Raw genomic sequence first — 15,983 nt, forward strand, 5'->3', positions numbered from 1 at the left:
TCCAAAATGAAGCAGGTGACAGTATGTAAGCAATAGTGATTCTCTAGCAAATAACCCCGCCCCCAAGTATGGCCATTACACACCCCTGATGCTTCTGATGTATGACTGTAGTGAATGCAGAATGCTCTAAACTCTTACATGAATGTGACAACTGCCCTAACATAATAACAAGTGCATTTAAACAGAATCCCGCCAAATGGGACCGCAGGGGCCTGTACCTACACAAACCTTCAAGGGTAGAGATGTCAATTAATGTCAAGCTACAGATTGTGACAGATCATTAAAAATGTATATTTAAAGAGATATAAATGTGTTTATTATATTTATGGATACTTAGGTAAGAAAGACTTGAATTTGCTCGTTGTGCACCTTAACGCAGATTCTGAGCTGCAGTGTTTCACCTCTCTGGTCTGCAACGCTAGGACAATGATGACTGTGCTATGTATAAACTGCTGAGAATATGCAATATGAAACTGATAAATAAAAGTGATGAAAAATCAAACAAGGCTTTGTGAGGTTTTCTTAACCAGCTTCCAAAAATCTATAGTACATTTGACTTTACGTGAGAGATTTATGCATCAAGTGGGTCTGTGGTATATGTTAAGTTTAGGGATGAAAGGCATTGATCTCCTGTTGAAATGCTGTGTGTGTCTTGCTCTGCATTGCGGCTGAGACGAGGGGGAGCTGTACCTCCCAAATATGCCATCACTTCCTTACTGACGTCCCAGAAACCAGATTCATGTATAAATCAGCAGCAAGCCAGGAGAAATAGTTAACTTTCCCACACAGAACAGAATAAATTTCCTGTTTTCCGGCTCCACTGCACTGCAAAATTGAACAGTTTGAAGGTCTACTACAGAGTTTGCTCAGTAAATCAGTTTTTATAGGACCACAGTACCCCCTCTTACACCTCCTCTCATATTGTTGAAATCAATCATTTCTATGTTGGATGTAACATATCAATCATAACAGAACCAAATGAGGAATTAAGATGCAGCAACTAAAAGCAGTTCGGTTGCTACACAAGATGAATCTCTGTACAGAATAGTTAGACTTTGAAATATTGCAGATCTGTCCTTGTAGGTTTTAGTCATGACTTATTATATTTGAGCTATTCATAGATCTAACAGTCTTGTGCAGAGTAGTTTTTGTTCAGATTTAACAGAATTTACTGATGACTGCAGCTGTTGGTTGCAAAAACTGCTCATTAGACCAATCCATGTCTATTTAAAGTGGCTACACACGCAGTAGTAGTTACTAAAGTTGGATACACTTTGGCTGACATTGGAAAGCTTCATCACCTGGCATTGTTTATTTTCGCTTTCAAATTCAATTTCAGTCCATCTGATGGGTGGCTGCATATTAATAGGATGAGCAACCTCAGAATGTCTGCAGACTTTCCCATTTCAAACAATAATCACCTGGCACTGTGCCAGCTGCACTGCTAGTGGCCTTGTCTGAATGCTTTCATACTACATACATTAACCTTTGCCATAAATCTATGACGCATCAAGGAAAGGGGACTGGGTTTCACCTTGCTGGATTCTTTGTCTAGCATGTTGAGAACTGCGAGGGAGAGCAATAAGAAACACCTCTGCATACACATCCAGAAATAAGGATGATCCTTTGTGGCACTGGCAGAAATATATGCTTGATCCTCGTCCTGTGTGGCCAGATTAATAATCAAAAGGTGAAAGGTTAACAGTAGATGTGAAAGCGCGTTGCCATATTCCATGGAAACCAAGTCTCAGTGGAAATGACTCAGCTCATTGTAGCACTGAACCACAATAGCATAATAATTAGGCAGAGTGCAGACGATACCTATAAATAGAGCAGCAGAGAGAGAGAGAGAGGAAGAGAGGTGAGGGTAGAGGCAGGTAGAGGTATGATAACACAAAAAAAGTTTAGAGTATACAACAAAGGAGAGGCAGTGGAGACGTTAAAAGACCAGATACAAGCTCATTCAAGAAAATAACATGCTTTTTATTTTCAAAGTGATATAAAGAATGTTGTCACTTAAAAACAGACAGCTACTCAGGGGTACAGCGTGTGAAGTTCATAAGTCTAAAAAGCTAAATCTTGTGGGGAGCTAAAAATTTTAAGGTACTGTGGAGCGGCTAGCGATGACTGAAGAAGCCCTGAGGATGGTTGTATTTGAATGGCTTCAGTCGATTCGGGCCCCTGAAATACAGAGAGAGAGGGAGAGAGAGGTGGATGTCAAAGGTTAAGTATGCACTTATGTATCTCCTAAATAATTAATGTGACTTTATGAATAGTTTACTGATTGCTCCTCTGGGTTTGTACCTGACAGTTCGCAAGCACATCTTTTCGCGGGGGAACTCTCGTGGCCCCTCTACACTGTCGTCTTGTCCATCAGTCTCCAAATACACATCCAGACAGACACACAGACGTGCAATCTGATTGGTTAGTAGCTGATGACCTGGGCGGGGTCCCTGGAGTTCATTTTTGAACACATTCACTTCGCTCTCCATGGCCTGGAACACAGTAGAACATATGTCAGTCATAGCCAGATCAAGTGCATCTGCTCTCAGTGGCATAAAAAGAGTTCTAGTTGAAGCAGCAGTGAGTTAGAACGGAGCATCGGTAACATCTGCATAGGGGACATAAGTGATTACTACACTGAAAAGTTCTTACTCGGAGGTTGTCATCACTGCGTCCACTGCGCTCTCCCTTCCAACTGAGAGAGAGGGAGAATAGAGGAGAGATTTCTGGATAACGGGGACTCAGCACCACTGCAGCCTGCAGACGAGCTGAGAAGACAGAGAGACAGAAAGGCACAAGTTTTATTACCCCAAAGAGCCAACTATCAACATCAGGCAGGTCTATCAGCAGTGATGGTGCAACCGCAGGCTCTGTTGTGTACCTGTGCCTCTCTCCACCACACCCATGAAGTACAGGTCAGTCTCCTTGGCCAGACCAGCCTCAGTCACATGTCGTACAAAGTGCAAGTCCTAGCAAGGAAAAGCAAGAGAGAAATATTTAAGTTTAAAAAAAAAAGTAAAGTCACTGTGTTCTCAGTTGTATGATTTTACAACTGCTGATATGTACAGTATGGTAGTGTGTTGGTGTGTATACCATGTACTCCTGGTGTGTGATGGTGGTCCAGCGAGCTAATCGGGAGATGACCTTAGCAGGAAAGAGGTGCTGACACTCAGCGGAGACTGGAATGATGCTGTGCTCTAAGGACAAGAGGAGGAAGAGTTTCACTTTGGGTTTACAGACAGATGTGGAGAACCACTACTGAATGTGTGTGTTTGTTTGCATGTTTACCCAGTGAGGCAAACTGCTTGTGCAAAGCCAACCGGGACTGGACTCGTCCCCTCAGCAGCTTTATGGTGCTCTCCATATGGCTTGCACTCAGAGAACTACCAACACGCACACCCTGAAAAACAGAGACACACAAAGCCATTAAGTTTATGTCACACACAGACTGTGCACTATCAGATGGCACGTCATGTCCACACACACCTCCGGAGCATCGCTGGGAAACTGCAGTCCTCCGAGACTCTGCACCCACAAGTAGGGATGGCCCAGCTCTTCCACATAATCAGCAAACGAAACAATCCTAAAACAGAATGACAGTTTGATTCTGCTTCATCACTGAGTGGACTTTCAAGCCGACAGTGGGATTATTATTGATGCAAATATTGACTTAGTTACACCACAATTACTGCATTTGTTTAATTCAACCCAGTTTACACTGAGCTTAGTGAAGCCAGCAGTGCCTGTCCTCAATTTGTTGCTTTGCTAATAGACAACCAATCAAAATATTTTCAAAACCGCCATATGGCCAAGTGCCATATCCATATTAGAGGAGCTACATTTGAAAAGTTTCTCATTCTAAATAAACTTCAGTAGTGCTACTTATATACCCTGGCTTAGAAACTGTGTTAGGCTTGCCACAAAATCATCATGATATGGCAATTGCAATATCTGTCAAAGTAAATGCAATATGATTTTTTTTTTTTTTTTTACATAACATTCGGCAATAGTTGCTAATGCAATTTACTTTTCATTTTATTTTAAAGCATTTTGAAAACATGAAAAGGTATTTACAGGTGCAATTAAGAACATACAAATCAAGTAATTTCCACACCTGTTCTGTAATAAATGGTTTTATGGTTCTGCTTTTGATTCATCATATCACATCAACTTGGTTAACATCCTCACCCGACTTTATCAAACTGGTAGCGGTTAGCAGGGTTGGGTGTTTCTCTTCCTTGGTCATTGGTGTAGAGACAGCTGAGCAGAGTGTCTGAGTTCAGCAGCTCCCTGGGAGAGAACAAAATTATTAGACAAGCCTTTCAGGAACAAATATGGTGGGAGACAAAAAAAAAAAAAAAAAAAATCAGGCATACACTGGCACACACACCCTGCGCTGATGGCTGTGTTAAGGTCTGTGGAGGTGGAGACCTTGGTCTTGACTGTCATAATATTGAGATTCATCAGGTAGTAGAAGTAGAGATGGAGGACACTGCCATCTGCAAAGAGAAGAGTGATAGCATTATTGATCTAATCTGTCAATTCTCTCAATTCTGTTCAGGCACTGTCTCACAGAGCATCCCTGGGAGATTATTTTACACAGTGCTGCATCACAGAGCCTTGGACGGAGCGACAGCAGGGTGTGGTCATGACGGCTCCTACCACCCAGTGGACACATATACTGATGGTCATCTTCCCACTTTCCCCCCTCTGCAGTCACAGTGAACTCAGTGACACTCTGTCACTCACATACACCCTCAGCACTGGCTCTTTGCTTGTACTGCAGTAAACGGACTGCTATAGCATTAGAGGGCACCGGGGGAGAGAAAAATCAAAGAGTGAGAGAAAAGAGGGGTGATGAAAATGTGCTTACAGCGTTTTGTAGGTGCTGCAGACACACACTGCTGCAAGCTTCTCTCTCACCTCTTTCCATCCCTCTCACACTCCTCCCTCCTTTAGATAGAGTTACGCCTGCAATGCAGATCCCCCCTATGATCTGTCACTATACGTTTACCACCAGCAGGGGGCAGAGTAGGGTCAAATGGTGTCATGACATCACAGCACACTGGGTCACACTTTCACACATGCTACATGGGAGTTGTAAAATTACCACGACACAGCCACATTATAAGACATGTAGCTGAATTGCATTGTGATCTTGTGTTACCTCTTAAGAATAAAGGCAACAAAGTATCACCCGACACCAAATGCACAGGTACATTTGCTACAGACTAAGCCCTCAAGAGTGTGGGTGTTTGCTTTTGGTGTATGCGCACCTTTACACTTGAGGTCTAAGCAGAGGGACAGCGGGTGCCTTTTCAGCATCTCCCGGCGTTTATCATCCAGCTGGCCACCTGTAGTAGGCCTCCTCCTCTTCTGTGAGAGCGCAGACAAAAGACACAGGATGTAAAGAAAGAAAGTAAAACAAAGTGCACGGTTGATATTGTGGCATATCAAATCCACCAGTAAAAACAACTTGCATCCAATTTCAGCTGGTTACAGGAGAAACGCGACACTGACGTAGCATTTAAGCCCTCTACAATTACAGAAAAAAAGGAGGAAGCGGCAGATTAGAGGAAGATCCAGATAGGGTGAAGAAAAAAAAAGGGAGAGGGACAGGACTGTAAAAACACAGATAGCTATCAGACATATAGAAGCTCACCTTTGGCAAAATATAACTCCCACATTAGCAATAACAATAAGTTACTTAATATGCTTGGCAACCAGAAAGACAGAGTCTGACAGCAGGAAGAGCAGTGGTTTGATGTTGCGTGTGTGTGTGTGTGTGTGTGTGCGCGCGTTCTAGACATGTGCTCAGGTTACAGTCACCTAGCCATTCTTGGGAAATATTTCCCAGAATCCCCCAGCTGGCACTGGTCCGGATGCAGGAGGCGATCAATAGCTGCCACTCTCAGACCCACCAGACCACAATGTGTGACAGCTCAGGCTTCATGGACAGTTTGTGTGTACGTTGCAAAGGTGGGTGTGTAAGAAGAGAGCTGAACTCACTGACCTCTGAGAGTGTGTGTGAAAGAGAGAGAGAGAGAGAGAGAGGAAAAAAGGGCAATCGAGCGAGACACAGACTAATGGCAAAGTTAGAGGGGCTTCTTGCAGTGTGCTGCACTTTTATCAAGTCTGAGACTCACCGTTTTTTCCTGTTCTTCCTCTGCATCCGAATCGCTCTCATCATCTGAACAACACAAAAGACACTAATTGGTTTCTTTATTTGAATGTATCTCACACAAACATGCTGTCTTAAATCATGAAACATGATATCACAGAAGACAAAAAAATCTGACAACAGAGCCATGAGATTTTGTGTGTAATTTTGAAAAGCATGGAAAAGTCCACGAGGGACTTATCTATTCCCATATATAATAATAATTCTATGTTTGTACCCTGGGAGTCTTCTGGAGGTTTGGACAGGGCCTTGGCCTCATCCACATCACCAATGATTGACACACTGAGGTTCCTGTCTGAAATACAACCAAACAAAGGAATCAAAATCAGGCTTGCACCTTAATCTCTTAAAACATCTAAATAGCTCAAAGCACAACCAAATAACTACTTACCACATGCTTGGCCATAGGCATTGGCTTGAACGAACAAAACGTAGAGAGAGGGGGGCAAGTGACGTGCGATCTCTGTCTGTTTCTGAGTCTGTTCAAAAGGCATGGACAGGTATTCCTGCACTGGGAGAGACGCCTGTGGGGAGAGAGAGAGAAATTAAATCACAGTGTCAGTCAGGGTTGCCATCAATGGTGCTCACCTGTGTCACTGAAGAAAAATGAAGGGATGAGGGCTGACAATTCTTACAAAAAAAAAAAAGTTAAATACATTAATTATAAATGAACACCACACATTTTAAATCAACGCCCCGAGATGTTGATACTAGAGCAAAAACATAATTAGAAAGCACTACAGTAGAATCAAAAGTCAATATCAGGACCCACAATTGTTTTCAGAAGCTAAATATAAATTATATAATACGCCACCCAGGCAGTGGATTTACCTGCATGATGGCGTTGAGTCCTGGCTGCAGGCTGCTCAGGTGTTCTTTCTTCACCTCGATGCTCTTCTGGATCTTCTCCTTTGTGGCCTGAGACTCCCTGTATTTCTCTGCCAGCCTGCATCCAGGCACAGATGTTCATAAGCTACTCTGTTCACAATAAACCATACACTTGAGTTTTGTTTAGTGTGCCACAATGTTGTGTGTACCTCTTCCTCTGCTCCAGCTCCCAGTCCAGTCGTGCCAGTGTGAGCTGGTGGGGATCATCTTTGGTGAGTTGGGGCCTGGAAATGTCCTGTGGAGCCTCCTGGTAAAACTCTGCCTCACTCACCAAGTCTATCTCCTCATGTTTTGACCTGGATCAGGGAAAGGAAAGTTCGTTACCACTCTAAAGACATACACTTGCGAATAAACATTACTGTTTTTCAGTACTTAAGTATTTCTAGACAGATGTATTGTGCTTCAGTATATTTAAATTTTAATTCCAATCCATTACAAAATACAAATTTTGTAGGGCCTCCATTAGGTTTGCACCACAGACTGGCTAGTCATTACATGCATCTTCATGAAGTCTGTGCAAGCATGTGACATTAATGTTTAGTTAGCAAGACTGGAAACACTAAAACATGTCTGTTTTTTTTTTTTTTTTTGTAGAAATTCACTGATATCGGGGTGTTGTTTGAGATACAAATTACGTCCAGATGTAAGTGCATTTGCCGAAACATCTAACTGAACAACTCTTTTTTTAGGTGAAAAATCAAAGCCAGTTTGCATTACTCAGTGTTTCGTGGTGTTGTAGTTCAGCTAACTTCTATATTATCAGATTAACTTGAGAGCTGCTGCTCCTGACCCCTCCCCCTCCTGTCACACCACTGCTAATTCGCCCTAACATGTCACATTTCCCAAACTAGTAAGGTAAGCAGAGAGGGAGTAAAACTGGTGGTATCATCACAACATAAATACTGTTCCAGCCAAAAAAAAAAAAAAAAAAAAAAACATCATTAAACATGTAATACTTGTACTAACTTGAACTCCAGACACTTGCTGATCTCCTTCTGGAGATGCATAACTTCATACAGAAGGTTCTGCAACTGAAGGTGCAGCACATCCACTCTTTGCTTGGCCTGGGGAGAAAAGTCAAAACAGTGAGAGACTGAGTTCACACTATTGTGGGGTGTTTTCCAAAGCAAGCACTTTTTAGAAGGCGATTACATGACACTGGATGAAAAGGCCGGATGTCATGCTCTATAAGAAGCTAAGAGGTTAAAACAACAACCAGAAGGAAAATGGAGAACATAGCACCAGTAGAAAATCTGGTAGTAGCTGTCACCTTGTTGATAAACTGTCTATATAAGAACACACTTGCTGCACTGTGCTGTCCATGCCAAATGTTTGAAAGTTATAACTACTCTTTACTGATAGTGGCAGCTACTGCAGGTAGGCTTTGTGGAAACAGTGCTCAGAGCTTGACCTGCTTTTCATTGTCAGCAGAAAATGTAGTTGAGGCAGCACTTGTTCCACAAAAATGGGATGTGTGTGAACAGGCTGTAAGCTGTTGTGAGCAATCTATCTTAGTGGCTGAGAGACTGTGTGTGTTACCTCATGTGTCTGGTCTCTGCCTCTCTTCAGCCGCATGTGAGCCAAACGATTTAGTTTTTTCAGATTCATGAAGTGGATGCAGCTCTGCATTCGTCTCTGCTCCACCTCAGTACACTGAGAACAGACACCACCAGTTAGTTTCAATTGCTGTGATGTAGGCGCGCGCGCATGCGCACACACACACGCACGCACGCACGCACACGCACACACACACACACACACACACACACACACACACAAAATCAGCCTTGTTTGGGCTTGACATGGAAGGTTATAATGCATTATTTTCACACCTTCTGACATGACTATTTATTGTGTTAAAGGTGAACACTCCAGTAGGACAGGCTATGTCAACGAGGTTATCAAATGGGAACCTCTAATCACTGATATTTAATTGAATTAGACCTGCCATACATCTGGAAGGCTCATCAATACCTAGTTTGAGCATCCCATTAACCACATTAACACTTGTGTCCTCAACTTGGATCAGATCAAATATAAATATGATGAAACCAGAAAGGCCTGCACAACATACTATATGCAGTTCCCTTCATTCAGTCTCTTGTCAATGACAGGAGACTTTGACTTAACACAAATCCAAGTCTAATCAACAGTGTTTACAGAAGACATTGTCCTGAGTTGAAGGTACTTGATTCATTCTACGCCTTTTACCTCAACCTGAAGAGGATTTAACTCAGTTTAACTGTGCTCTGATGTGTTCACATTTTTACTGCCTGCAGTTAATACAGATATTCAGCAGCATAATGTTGATCATGGCGGATATGTGACTGAGAACGTATATCTTACCCCATCCTTGGCTCCATTGGCTTTGAGCTCATAGATCTCTCCCATTAGTTTGGCCAGACTCTCACATGTTTGTTTGAACTGCTCATAGTCCTGGTCAGGGTCCCTGCCATCCAACTCCACCTCTTCACTATACACACGTACATCCTGGAAATGAGGACAGGCATACTTCAATTAATTATTTACCCACAGCCAGCCTGACTTCCTCTTGACCCCCATACTCCTTTGCTAAACCCCAAGGGGCAACTCTCTTTTCTCCCGCCTCCTCCACAGGAGGATCAGTTACAGCACAAGACGGATGTTTGCAGTCAGTACTGTTGAAGGACGGTCTCCCTGCTGCCCCCTCTCCTTCCCAAAACAAACTCCTCGACTTGCTCCCACCTGCTGGTCTCCTTCTCCACGTCCTCGTTTCATCTCCGGAGTCCCTCCTTCACTACGGAGAACCTTCGTCTTTCGCTTCTTCAAAGTGTCCGAGGACATCGGTGGCTAGATCAATAAAGAACAGCTTTATTACATAAAATCGGATGTAAAACCATTATAACACTCAGTCAGAGGCAACCTAAAGGCACGACAGTCTTAACCTAGCACATAGCTGTTAGCTAGCTAGCTAATCTCGGCACGGTCAGCGATGAGCCTGGCTAGCTCTGAGGCAAACAACCGTTAGCTTGTCAGCTCGTGAGGGCAAACTTTCGAACAAAGTAAACGAACCATGAAGAGATGATGTGACTGGTGAGACATCCAGCCAAAAGGCACTTACCTAAGTAGAGAGTAACACGAATAAATCTTCGAAGTGTGCTAATATTTCTACACGCACAGGACACTTTGTTCGACGGCAGAGCGCCCGATATGTACGGAAGCTTTGTTGTGCCAGAAAGGTTTCTACCCTGAGGTGGCGCAAGCAAATGTGCTACACTGCCACCTACAGGAACAGAAATGCTACTGCGCACGGTGGGGGGCTGTGGTGAGAAGGGATAGTTATATAAATATAACCACGATTTGTCAAGTTGTGGCCAGGTCACTTATCCATGAGGCCACAGATTACTAAATCGTGGCCTCGAATAATTAATATGAATATATATATTTTTTTCTCTTTACACTTGTCAGGCTCTGTACTGAACCACATGTGCACACAGGCCAGGCAGTTATGAATAACTTTAATCATTCAGTCATCCTTATGTGTATCTTTATACAAGATATAATCCCATACAAAAAAATTAAACACATTTTTAAAAATTAGACCACATCATTTCAAAAAGGATTTATTCACAATTCTAGCGAGTTTATACTATTACAAAGACAATTCTGACAAAAGGTTAAGTGTACTGATGCAATAAAAAAAAAACAACAAAAAAAAACATATTCTCTCTTTACAGTTGGCAGAGCTGGGATGCTCTTTCAGTCAGTCCACCCTCACTTGGCCATATCTATCAGACTCTGTAAAGATGTGGGGACCCAGGTCTTCTCTCCTTGCACAAATACCACTCCCCTATCGATGTAGATGACAATGCGGCCAAATGTGTAGAGCTGTTTGCCCTCGTGGCGTTTGGCCACCAAGGGCATGAAGACGATGTTGTTTTCTTCTGCTTTGGTCTGTATAAGGTCTTTGAAGTTAGTGGGCAGACCAGCACTGATGCCCCTCTGAGCCACACTCTCAGCATCCCTGCGCTCCTGCAGCACTTCATACTGGAAGTCCTTTCGTCTCTCTGTCTGTGTGAGATATGCAATATTCTCCCTTGCACCAGGCTGCATATATCCACCTGTGGGTATAAAGTAGAAGAGGACGTTTTACAGTGGGAAAAATTCTTAAATGCATGTTTGTTTGTTTTCAAGATTATTTTTGGGGCATTTCTGCTTTTTTATTAGACAATCACGATTGAGAGAGATGAGTAAGATGGGGCAGAGAGGGGGGCTGACATACAGTAAAGGGTCTGGATCAGATTTGAAGCCAGGCCACTAAAGCTTAGCCTTAGTATGTGAACCTTATGAACCTTAGTGTGTCTGTGATGCTCACCCATGCCCGAAGACACTGCACGGTTCATAATGTCCAGAGCTTCGTTGAATTTGTCCTTGATGAGAGATTGGGCTAATAACACATCACTGAACATGGTCTTCCAACCCAGGTACCATTTAGTGATCTCCTCGTAGTTGGGACTGTTGCTCAGCCATGAACACAGGACCTAAAATAGACAGCAACACAAACACAAAGCAGAAACTTCACCAAATTAGTTTATTAGATTCATCAATAGCAGCTAAATTCATCTTAATAACCCTCTGTATGAGTACATTCACTAACCTGCAGCCACTTGGGGAAGAAGTTTTTGTCCAGCAGGGACACCAGGCTGGAGGGGGACAGCATGCCTTCCCAATCCATGACCCAGTGGAAGGGCTCCATCTGCTGCTGGTGAGGATTAATAACCAGCTCTCCCAGGCACAGAGCTGTGGAGGGAAGCAGAGGTCACCACAAAGAGGAGAAAGGACAGAAGAATAAGAGGCCAATGGAAAAAAGGGACATTTTCTTTGTTGTAGCATGCGAGCAAGGCTATTTTGGCACTAGCTGGTGTATATTAGCATACCTAGTTTAGGGATTATATTTTTAACCATGAAGGCCTCCCATGCTCCTGGTGTGAATACATCCTTCCATGGCTGCAGGATGAGGCGCGCTGAGCCATCACTGGGATGCCACCGCTGCAAAGCGTTTGCTAGTTTGCTACGGATGGGCGGGTACAGGGGCTCTAGACGTGACTGTAGCAGTGGCAACCACGGGTGGAGCCAGGAATGAATGGGCACAGTGTCGGTCAAAGGGTTCCAGTTATCCACCTATTAAACAGGAAACATAAAGTGTAAGTCCTGGAGGCAGTAAGCATGCTTTTCAGGGTGTGCGTGCACAGGCCTGAGAAAGAAAGTATAACTGCACATGACATAATCAAAACACAGGCGTATTTCCCGTCATCTAAGTTTCTGTGAGCATGTTTTTAAGTGCAAATAGTTTCACGGGGACTGTGTCTTGCCTCTCGTTGCAGCCGAGGTAAGATGAGCTGCTCCAGCAGGTGATCCAGGATCCACAGGGGGAGAAGGGGAGCCCACACCTCCACACAGTCCACCATGGGCCCGACCATACGCGGCTGCCAGCCTGTCACACATGACCGCATCACTGGGATCCACACTTCCCACAGCAGTCTGAGTCAACAGAGACACAGACAGAAGTTATGAACACATGCAGTCCACCACAGGCTGTGATAGACAGCCAAGATAATTTATTACCAAAACCACAGTTGGCAAATTCAAGAACCCAACTGTATGCATGTCTGTCTGCACAAAACTACCTGTGGTAAGGGTCCATGTTCGTCTCTGGGGTACTGGAGTGGAGTTGTCTGGATTCAAGGATTGCTCTCCACTGACCAACTTCTTCCAGACCATAAGAGCTGTCCTACAACAACCATTAAGAACAGTGTGAGAGGTCATTTCTTTACTACCAGTAATTAAAGCAAACATTAAAAGTATATGTTTTCATCCCAAAAGAGAAAGTGTACATTCTGAGAGGCTAGCAAGAATATACCTTAAGAGGATCCCAGGTACGAAGTTTCTCTTTGAGTAAAGGATGAACCACAGCTACAGCCAGGTCTCCCAATCCCATTGTCTTATATTCTTCATAATAGTCTGTCTGTAAGGTCTCAAAGATCCGGGCACATTCCTGAAAAAATAGGAAGGGAGGCCCACATAAAAATTAACATATGGATTTGATACAGGGAAAGGAATCAACAAATTATCTATGACTGTAAACAGTGTGTGTCCATGCATTATGTACCTGCAGGCTAGGTCCCTCCCCTGGTGCTGTCTCCCCGGACTGAAAACGCTCAACCAGCTCCAGCACAGCCTCCATTCTCTGGATGGACTCCTGCTCTGCAGTCAATCTGGCCTGCAGAGCAGACGACTCGTGGCTCAGAGACACAACAACATCTCGCTCATGCTGCAGACGTCTGGCAGACTGCACAAGGAGATAAAGTGATGACAGCAAACAGTCAGTAGTAATAAACGAAATCAAGGGGTACAATTATGTGTGTAGCCCAGATGAAAAATGTTCTGACTGGCTGAGATAAATAGAAGACTGAATAACCTCCTGTAATAGCCAAATTCATTTCTTAGATGGTGAGGGACTGAGAGTTGGTTCAAAAATAAAGAGAAAGTGATTGCAATGAAAGAAAATGTGAAAAACAATAAGGTGCACTTCCAGGATGAAGGCAAACAATACCAGACAATAAAAAAAATGACTGTTAAACTGTCTTGCAAATCCATCTGTGAAAAACAGTTCAATAATCCAAGGCCCTCTGACTGCAACAATAAAGTAAAAATCCTTCATTCAGCACAAGACAAAAATCAATCTCCTGTATGTGCTAGCTATTCTTTGTTTCCTCGTACCTGTAAAATGTCCTGTTCTGTAAGGTCTATCAGAAGCTGCAGGTTGTGTTCTAGCTCAGGGAGAGCAAAGCCAGACCCCTTCTGATCCCGTGTGGCCAGGCTTGGAGGAACGTCATCCGGTACACTGTGCTTGTTGGACATTTGACTGTAACTGTAATACACTTTCTGTTCTCTTCCGGTCATATCTATCACCTGGAGACAGGGAGAAACACAGGGAAGATGAGATTTGTAAAGAGAAAGAGTAACATCTGTAAAACATGCATGCATATGTTTATATTTTTGATGTTGAAGCTGTCAATCTTATCCAGCGTGACTTAAAATGAGTATAACAGTACATTTCATAAAAGAAAAGAAACAATAAAAGAAACACAAATAAAAACCAAGGAGTTAATGAGTCTTTTCTAACCCACCTTAACCTGTGCCAGCTCTCCTGCAGGAGTTGTTGTAGACCGTCCAGCCAGCTTCCCTTTAGCCTTCAGCTCCTCCACAGTTCGGTAAGAATACTTTGGCTTCTTCTTTCCTCCAGAAGCTGCAGGATCCCTGCGCCACTGGCCTAGTTCCTTCTGAAACTCCTACACAGGCAGAACAGAGGACAAATGATTTTCACCTATTTAGTCTAGTATAAAATCTAGATGAGAAAGAAGAAAACAGCAGCATTCTTCAACACACTACCTTTTCCTCCTCTTCCTCTGAGTCGACTACAGGAAAGTCCTGAAGACTCTGCTGGGTTCGCTCGTTGCCATACGCCCCCACCGCGCCCTTGCCTTTACGCACCTTCGCCTCGATGGGGTTTACAATACCTGCAGCAGTAAGAGCGGATGTTATACACAGAATGTTCTGTGATGTCGCTCAACATATGAAAATTCCCTGCTCTCCTCGGCTGTACCCACCTTGTGCATTTTTGCCCAGGCCTTTGCCTGGCTGGTAGCCCATCTTTTGCAGCAGCTTTTGTCCGATCCCCCTTGTGTGCTTCTCCCAGCTGCCTATGTCTTGTCCAGGCCGTATGCCAGCTGCAAACCTCTGGGACTGGTTCCCACGGAAATTGCCCTGGCAGATTATGAAGTAATGGCAGTATTGTTACAAATTACATGGTAAGTGATGTAACTCGTGTTAACACATGCAAGTCTACCACAAAAACACTCATAAGTAATGAAACAAACACAAGTGTGTGTACCATCTGGAGTTTTTTGGGCGCAGCACCACGAGGAGGGGGAGGTGCTGCAGGAGCGTCATCATCATCATTATCGGAGTCATCGGAGCCTGCTTCAGCTTTTTGCTGCTGCTTCTCCTCAGCTGCAGTTTTACGCAGACCAGCACTCACAAAGCTCACTGGAGCGGTGTAGTCCTTAGACCTGTTGCAATGAATGTGGGAGAAGCAGCAGGTTGTGTTTCTCAGTGCATGCAAATCTGCTGAACATTTCTCTCAGTGTGTGTTGGATGGAGCTGTACCAAGAACGAGCCCATTCCCTACCTCTTGCCTCCAAAGCTGGGCCTCTCATCTTCATCCGAGTCTCTCTCAGCCCAGATGCCATAGGTGGCCTGCTCCCTGGTCTGCTTGTGTCTGCGGCGGTCTGGATTGAACTCATTGGCCAGATCCCAGTCCGTCACCTCAAAGCTCTCCACCTCCACCCCATCTTCCTCTTCCTCCCCCCTTCGCCCATACAGGTGGGACATGGACATGCCTGGATAAACTGATCGAGGGAACACCAAAAGAGTAAAAACAAACTTTGAGCAGCCGAAAGCTGAGCGGCTTTTTTTTTTTTTTTTTTTTACGTGCCAAGAATGCGACTATAGATGGAAGACATAAATCCCGTTTGACTTTTTGTTTAGCTTTCTGGACAGGTATCTCGTAACACAGAGACACCTGCTCTAACGCGAGGACAAGCTAACTCTTGCGCGCACGGGCTAACGTTAGCTAGCTTTAATTTGCTAACATGACATACCTAATTTACAATCTGACACTCACCAGCTGGAAAATAAAGGGAACACTTATACGAACTCACCCCAACTATTATTCCTCCTGTCGGGAAATCAACAACACGCCGGTACTATTGCTGAAATAATAATAATAATAGAGGAATAGTGCACTAGCTAACTAATGTCAGTCAAAATCTTCGTCGTACCCACGAAAACATGAGCACTTCCGGTTGTC

General features: G+C 43.8%; 2 protein-coding genes across 3 annotated transcripts; both read right to left on the bottom strand.

Annotated features, from left to right (window-relative positions):
* Positions 1 to 1,962: 1,962 nt before the first annotated feature.
* Positions 1,963 to 10,327, bottom strand: thoc5 (THO complex 5). Its single transcript, XM_030060952.1, has 20 exons — positions 10,173 to 10,327; positions 9,797 to 9,901; positions 9,419 to 9,562; positions 8,612 to 8,725; positions 8,039 to 8,136; positions 7,222 to 7,368; positions 7,016 to 7,130; positions 6,576 to 6,708; positions 6,402 to 6,479; positions 6,150 to 6,193; positions 5,280 to 5,379; positions 4,394 to 4,502; positions 4,192 to 4,293; positions 3,490 to 3,586; positions 3,292 to 3,403; positions 3,097 to 3,200; positions 2,885 to 2,972; positions 2,656 to 2,771; positions 2,305 to 2,495; positions 1,963 to 2,181 (listed from the first exon to the last, which is right to left on the bottom strand). The coding sequence occupies exons 2-20, from the start codon at positions 9,893 to 9,895 to the stop codon at positions 2,118 to 2,120; spliced, it is 2,055 nt and encodes a 684-aa protein (XP_029916812.1). The 5' UTR covers positions 9,896 to 9,901; positions 10,173 to 10,327; the 3' UTR covers positions 1,963 to 2,117.
* A 331-nt stretch (positions 10,328 to 10,658) lies between these two features.
* Positions 10,659 to 15,968, bottom strand: tfip11 (tuftelin interacting protein 11). 2 transcript variants are annotated; one of them, XM_030059986.1, is made up of 15 exons: positions 15,835 to 15,968; positions 15,303 to 15,522; positions 15,006 to 15,183; positions 14,722 to 14,878; positions 14,504 to 14,631; positions 14,242 to 14,403; positions 13,832 to 14,023; positions 13,221 to 13,400; positions 12,972 to 13,106; positions 12,739 to 12,842; positions 12,424 to 12,592; positions 11,989 to 12,232; positions 11,709 to 11,851; positions 11,427 to 11,592; positions 10,826 to 11,172 (listed from the first exon to the last, which is right to left on the bottom strand). In XM_030059986.1, the coding sequence occupies exons 2-15, from the start codon at positions 15,509 to 15,511 to the stop codon at positions 10,826 to 10,828; spliced, it is 2,514 nt and encodes an 837-aa protein (XP_029915846.1). In that variant the 5' UTR covers positions 15,512 to 15,522; positions 15,835 to 15,968. The 2 variants fall into 2 exon arrangements, with proteins under 2 accessions (XP_029915847.1, XP_029915846.1); XM_030059987.1 differs by lacking the exon at positions 15,835 to 15,968 and having other exon boundaries at positions 10,659 to 11,172; positions 15,303 to 15,511.
* Positions 15,969 to 15,983: the final 15 nt, after the last annotated feature.

The sequence above is a fragment of the Myripristis murdjan genome, chromosome 9 (assembly GCF_902150065.1).
Source record: "Myripristis murdjan chromosome 9, fMyrMur1.1, whole genome shotgun sequence".
Taxonomy (NCBI): domain Eukaryota; kingdom Metazoa; phylum Chordata; class Actinopteri; order Holocentriformes; family Holocentridae; genus Myripristis; species Myripristis murdjan.

Bases quoted from the DNA above. Each gene is read 5' to 3' on its own strand.
- thoc5 (XM_030060952.1), bottom strand. From the start codon at position 9,895: ATGTCCTCGGACACTTTGAAGAAGCGAAAGACGAAGGTTCTCCGTAGT. The intron at 7,369-8,038 runs GTTAGTACAAGT...TCCCTGATCCAG, and splicing joins AGCAAGTGTCTGGAGTTCAA to GTCAAAACATGAGGAGATAG. The intron at 4,294-4,393 runs GTGTGTGTGCCA...GTTCTCTCCCAG, and splicing joins AACACAGCCATCAGCGCAGG to GGAGCTGCTGAACTCAGACA.
- tfip11 (XM_030059987.1), bottom strand. From the start codon at position 15,511: ATGTCCATGTCCCACCTGTATGGGCGAAGGGGGGAGGAAGAGGAAGAT. The intron at 14,404-14,503 runs GTAGTGTGTTGA...CTGCCTGTGTAG, and splicing joins CAGAGGAAGAGGAGGAAAAG to GAGTTTCAGAAGGAACTAGG. The intron at 12,593-12,738 runs GTAGTTTTGTGC...CTGTTGACTCAG, and splicing joins AACATGGACCCTTACCACAG to ACTGCTGTGGGAAGTGTGGA.